The sequence below is a fragment of the Heterodontus francisci genome, chromosome 6 (assembly GCF_036365525.1).
Source record: "Heterodontus francisci isolate sHetFra1 chromosome 6, sHetFra1.hap1, whole genome shotgun sequence".
NCBI classification, from domain to species: Eukaryota; Metazoa; Chordata; class Chondrichthyes; order Heterodontiformes; family Heterodontidae; genus Heterodontus; species Heterodontus francisci.
In genome coordinates, this window is record NC_090376.1 from 56,575,510 (window position 1) to 56,581,709 (window position 6,200).

At 56.7% G+C, this 6,200-nt stretch overlaps 1 protein-coding gene across 2 annotated transcripts in view; it reads right to left on the reverse strand.

Moving 5' to 3' along the window:
- acat1 (acetyl-CoA acetyltransferase 1) overlaps positions 1 to 6,200 on the reverse strand; it is a 57,565-nt gene that overhangs the window by 25,039 nt on the left and 26,326 nt on the right. For both annotated transcript variants that reach the window (XM_068033727.1, XM_068033728.1), the window contains 3 exons: positions 2,452 to 2,569; positions 1,026 to 1,121; positions 104 to 204 (listed from right to left, as the gene is read on the reverse strand). In XM_068033727.1, coding sequence (XP_067889828.1) covers positions 104 to 204; positions 1,026 to 1,121; positions 2,452 to 2,569 — 315 coding nt within the window. The remainder of the gene's footprint in view (positions 1 to 103; positions 205 to 1,025; positions 1,122 to 2,451; positions 2,570 to 6,200) is intronic.

A 6,200-nucleotide genomic window follows, 5' to 3' on the forward strand; every position in this document is an offset into this window, starting at 1 on the left:
AAGAACAATTCACTACCACAGAAAACAAATATTAGAAAAATTAGCAATCAGGAAATAAAAAAATAAATTCACACATTTTCACCAATATACTAAACAAAAGTACCTGATGTCCACACATAAGACTTTGTGCTGCCAGCATGATTGATTTCATTCCAGAGGCACAGACCTTGTTGACTGTTGTTGCAGGTGTGGAGACTGGCAAGCCTAAATCAAGAGAAATATGTTTTTCAGCCATCAAACATCATCCAGAATTTTTAGAATAACTGATTTACTCAACAATTAACTAAGACAGCTATGGTCAGATTTTTATTTATGACCCAACCCAAAAGTCTTCTCCATGTTCACGGAATCACAGAATCGTTACAGCAAAGGAGGCCGCCTGTTGTGTCTGCGCTGGCTCTCTGAAGAACGCCATTCCCCCGCCTTCTCCCCTAAACCCTGCACATGCTTCCTTTTCAGGTTGATAGGTACATTGGCCATTATAAATTGCCCCTAGTATAGGTAGGTGGTAGGAGAATATAGGGACAGGTGGGGATGTGGTAGGAATATGGGATTAGTGTAGGATTAGTATAAATGGGTGGTTGATGGTCGGCAAAGACTCCGTGGGCCGAAGGGCCTGTTTCAGTGCTGTATCTCTAAATAAATAAATCCAATTCCCTCTTGAATCCCTCAATTGAACTTGCCTCCACCACACTCTCAGATAGTGCATTTGAGATCCTAACCATTCCCTGCATGAAAATGTTTTTCCTCATGTCACCATTGCTTCTTTTGCCAATTACCTTAAATCTGTGCCCTCTTGTTCTTGATCCATCTGCCAATGGGAATAGTTTTTCCTTATCTACTCTGTCCAGATTCCTCTTGATTTTGAATACCTCTATCAAATCTCCACTCAACCTTCTCTTCTCCAAGGACAACAGTCCCAACTTCTCCAATCTACTGGCATAACTGAAGATCCTCATCCCTGGAACCATTCTCACGAATACAAACATGTTATTCTTTTAACTAGTTATATAAATCGCAGTTACCTGCACCAAGCGCAGATTGTCTAGTGGGAGCTTGCCCTTCCCCAGCCTGTAAAACATTGCCCATGTACACTTCTTTCACTTCTTCTGGAGGAATCCCTGTCAATTAAAATATATTATTATGCATCAAACTGAACTATATACAAATATTTAATTAACTTACACTTGTAGAAAATAAACATAGCAATGTGTAAGGTTTCTGCAGAAAAATTCCTCATATCTATTGCTGTACAGAAATATGGATTAATCATCAGTGCAGTAATGTAGTAGATTGATAGTCCAAACATACTATGCTAGATCAGTGGGATACAGATTCATCCCATGGTTTTTGCTCTCAGCTATGCCAATGGGAAAATGTCAAGTGGAAGACAGGCATTTCACCAAACAGAGGGAAGGAAGTATTAGATGAATCATTTCTAACTGCTCTCAAGTACTTTCTATCTTACAAATCAGTTCTTAATAAATGGAAAATTCCATTGCTTTATGCATTTCTCCACCTTAAAAATGTAATTAAATTGGAAAATTAAATTTTTATAAACAATAGTCGCACTACACTAACATTTGAAAAACCACATGGCCGCTGAAATGGTATTGAGCCTATATTACTTTAACTTAATTATAAATCCAGCAATCAAAAATGCATTGAAAATGAGAAGATTTCTCCCAAAGTAAGCTTGATGCTGGTTTTGCTCAGGGACCAAAGATGGTTAGATAGGTGAATCTGTACATCACATTTTTCTCATTAAGCTTCCTCGCATCAAATGCCACTTATGAAAATCTCTCACTCGAATCTTACAATGGAAATTCAAGCCAAAACAGATAATCAAGTTTCTAAGAACTCTATTTCACAGTTCTGCTATTATGCACTGTGAAACACTTGCAAGTCAATACTCCTACTTGTTAGTTAAACTGTACAAATTACTTAGCATGTGGGGTTCTGTTACAATTTGTAAGATAATCAAGATCAGCACCAGACATCATGAATATGTGTTGTTGACAAGGTATCATCTTAGCACAAGTAAAGAACTTCAGAAACAGGAATGGGAAAAAATGCTATTGAGCTCAAAAACTTCCATTGCCCTCACATCATGACACCTTGCCAATATCTTCTACCTTTTGCGAGAACAAAGTGATATATTTTGAAAAATGCATCAGCTGAATCTACAGTCACTACACTAGGTGGTGGTCGATTCCATTGAGGAATTTTAAGTCGTTAATTCTCAAATTACATTTAACGGTCACTTTTCTTTCATCACATCTCAGTTTTCCTCCACCAGTGCAGGATTAAAAAGTTCTCCATTTTACCTTACCAATTTCCTTCGATAAATGCATTTTCACTTGTATCTTGCTGCTTTATTTCGCAAAAAAGTGCAACTCAAGCAGAAGGAAATGTCTTTCAATCAATGAAGAACAGAACATATACACATACCTGCTCTTTCAATGGCAGCTCTTATTGAAATTGAACCAAGCTGAGTGGCTGTTAATGATGAAAGACATCCCTTAAATGATCCAATGGGGGTTCTGGCTGCACTTGCAATGACCACCTCCTATAGTTTAAAAAATATTGAAGTCTAGTATTAATATAGATGTTCAATTGTAACTGAACTTTTAAATGAGCTAAACTGAATGCATTCTGCACGTAAGAAAGTACTTCTATATGATCACATAACAACATGCCCAGAAGTAATTTATCTAGATTTCGAAAAGGCCTTCGATAAGGTGCCACATAATAGATTAATAGATCAAAGCATGCACAATCAGGGGACAGTAACAGAATGGACAGCTAGGTGGCTTCAAGATGGCAAGGAAAGGGGGGGGAAAAGGGGGGGGGAAGGGGGGGGGAAGGGGGGGGGGGAAGGGGGGGGGAAAGGGGGGGGAAGGGGGGGGGAAAGGGGGGGGAAGGGGGGGGAAAGGGGGGAAGGGGGGGAAGAAGGGGGGGAAAGGGGGGGGAAAGGGGGGGAAAGGGGGGGAAAAGGGGGGGAAGGGGGGGAAGGGGGGGAAAGGGGGGGAAGGGGGGGGAAGGGGGGGGAAAGGGGGGGAAGGAGGGGGAAGGAGGGGGAAAGGGGGGAAAGGGGGGAAAGGGGGGGGGAAAAGGGGGGGAAGGGGGGGGAAGGGGGGGGGAAGGGGGGGGGAAAGGGGGGGAAAAGGGGAAGGGAAGGGGAAGGAAGGGGGGAGAGAAGGGGAAGGAAGGGGGGAGAGAAGGGGAAGGAAGGGGGGAGAGAAGGGGAAGGAAGGGGGGAGAGAAGGGGAAGGAAGGGGGGAGAGAAGGGGAAGGAAGGGGGGAGAGAAGGGGAAGGAAGGGGGGAGAGAAGGGGAAGGAAGGGGGGAGAGAAGGGGAAGGAAGGGGGGAGAGAAGGGGAAGGAAGGGGGGAGAGAAGGGGAAGGAAGGGGGGAGAGAAGGGGAAGGAAGGGGGGAGAGAAGGGGAAGGAAGGGGGGAGAGAAGGGGAAGGAAGGGGGGAGAGAAGGGGAAGGAAGGGGGGAGAGAAGGGGAAGGAAGGGGGGAGAGAAGGGGAAGGAAGGGGGGAGAGAAGGGGAAGGAAGGGGGGAGAGAAGGGGAAGGAAGGGGGGAGAGAAGGGGAAGGAAGGGGGGAGAGAAGGGGAAGGAAGGGGGGAGAGAAGGGGAAGGAAGGGGGGAGAGAAGGGGAAGGAAGGGGGGAGAGAAGGGAAGGAAGGGGGAGAGAAGGGGAAGGAAGGGGGGAGAGAAGGGGAAGGAAGGGGGGAGAGAAGGGGAAGGAAGGGGGGAGAGAAGGGGAAGGAAGGGGGGAGAGAAGGGGAAGGAAGGGGGAGAGAAGGGGAAGGAAGGGGGGAGAGAAGGGGAAGGAAGGGGGAGAGAAGGGGAAGGAAGGGGGGAGAGAAGGGGAAGGAAGGGGGAGAGAAGGGGAAGGAAGGGGGGAGAGAAGGGGAAGGAAGGGGGGAGAGAAGGGGAAGGAAGGGGGGAGAGAAGGGGAAGGAAGGGGGGAGGTAAGGGGAAGGAAGGGGGGAGGTAAGGGGAAGGAAGGGGGGAGGTAAGGGGAAGGAAGGGGGGAGGTAAGGGGAAGGAAGGGGGGAGGTAAGGGGAAGGAAGGGGGGAGGTAAGGGGAAGGAAGGGGGGAGGTAAGGGGAAGGAAGGGGGGAGGTAAGGGAAGGAAGGGGGGAGGTAAGGGGAAGGAGGGGGAGGTAAGGGGAAGGAGGGGGAGGTAAGGGGAAGGGGGGAGGTAAGGGGAAGGGGGGAGGTAGGGGAGGGGAGGTAAGGGGAAGGGGGAGGTAAGGGGAAGGGGGGGGAAGGAGGGAGGTAAGGGGTGGGGGGGGAAGGAGGGAGGGGAAGGGGAAGAGGGGAGGGGAAGGGAAGGGGGGGAAGGGGAAAGGGGGGAAGGGGAAGGGGGGAGGGGAAGGGGGGAAGGGGAGGGAGGGGAAGGGGGAAGGCGGGAGGGGAGGGGGAGGCGGGAGCGGAGGGGGGAGGGGAGCGGAGGGGGGGGAGGGGGAGGGGGGGGGAAGGCGGGAGCGGAGGGGGGAAGGCGGGGGAGGGGGGGGGGAGGCGGGAGCGGAGGGGGGGGGGAAGGCGGGAGCGGAGGGGGGGGGGGAGAAGGCGGGAGCGGAGGGGGGGGGGGAAGGCGGGAGCGGAGGGGGGGGGGGGGAAGGCGGGAGCGGAGGGGGGGGGAAGGCGGGAGCGGAGGGGGGGGGAAGGCGGGAGCGGAGGGGGGGGAAGGAGGAAGGCGGAGCGGAGGGGGGGGAAGGCGGGAGCGGAGGGGGGGGAAGGCGGGAGCGGAGGGGGGGGGAAGGCGGGAGCGGAGGGGGGGGGAAGGCGGGGAGCGGAGGGGGGGGGAAGGCGGGAGCGGAGGGGGGGGAAGGCGGGAGCGGAGGGGGGGGGAAGGCGGGAGGGAAGGGGGGGGAAGGCGGGAGGAGGGGGGGGAAGGCGGGAGGGGAGGGGGGGGAAGGCGGGAGGGGAGGTGGGGGGGAAGGCGGGAGGGGAGGGGGGGGAAGGCGGGAGGGGAGGGGGGGGGAAGGCGGGAGGGGAGGGGGGGGGAAGGCGGGGGGGAGGCGGGAGGGAAGGGGGGGGGGAGGCGGGAGGGGAGGGGGGGGGAAGGCGGGAGGGGAGGGGGGGGGAAGGCGGAGGGGAGGGGGGGGAAGGCGGGAGGGGAGGGGGGGGAGGGGGAAGGCGGGAGGGAGGGGGGGGAAGGCGGGAGGGGAGGGGGGGGAAGGCGGGAGGGAGGGGGGGGAAGGCGGGAGGGGAGGGGGGGAAGGCGGGAGGGGAGAGGGGGAAAGGCGGGAGGGGAGGGGGGGAAGGCGGGAGGGGAGGGGGGGAAGGCGGGAGGGGGAGAGGGAGGGGGGGGAAGGGGGAGAGGGAGCGGGGGAAGGGGGAGAGGGAGGGGGGAAGGGGGATAGGGAGGGGGCGAGGGGGGAAAGGGAGAGGGAGGAGGAGAGGGAGGGGGGGAGGAGGAGAGGGAGGGGGGGAGGGGGGAAGGGGAAGGGAGGAAGGGGAGAGGGAGGGGGGGGAGGGGGGGGAAGGGGAGGGGAAGGGGAGGGGAAGGGGAGAGGGAGGGGGAAGGGGAGAGGGGAGGGGGGGAAGGGGAGAGGGAGGGGAGAGGGAGGGGGGGAAGGGGAGAGGGGGGGGGGAAGGGGGAGAGGGAGGGGGGGAAGGGGGAGGGGGGGGAAGGGGAGAGGGAGGGGGGGGAAGGGGAGAGGGAGGGGGGGGAAGGGGAGAGGGAGGGGGGGGGAAGGGGAGAGGGGGGGGGGGAAGGGGAGAGGGAGGGGGGGGAAGGGGAGAGGGAGGGGGGGAAGGGGAGAGGGAGGGGGGAGAGGAGAGGGAGGGGGAAGGGAGAGGGAGGGGGAAGGGGAGGGGAGGGGGGAGGGGAGGGAAGGGGAGAGGGAGGGGGGGGAAGGGGAGAGGGAGGGGAGGGAAGGGGGAGGGAGGGGAGGGAGGGGGAGGGAGGGGAGGGGAGGGGGGGGAAGGGGAGAGGGAGGGGGGAGGGAAGGGGGAGGGAGGGGAGGGGGAGGAAGGGGAGAGGGAGGGGGGGGAAGGGGAGAGGGAGGGGGGGGAAGGGGAGAGGGAGGGGGGGGAAGGGGAGAGGGAGGGGGGGGAAGGGGAGAGGGAGGGGGGGGGAAGGGGAGAGGGAGGGGGGGGGAAGGGGAGAGGGAGGGGGGGAAGGGGAGAGGGAGGGGGGGAAGGGGAGAGGGAGGGGGGGAAGGGGAGAGGGAGA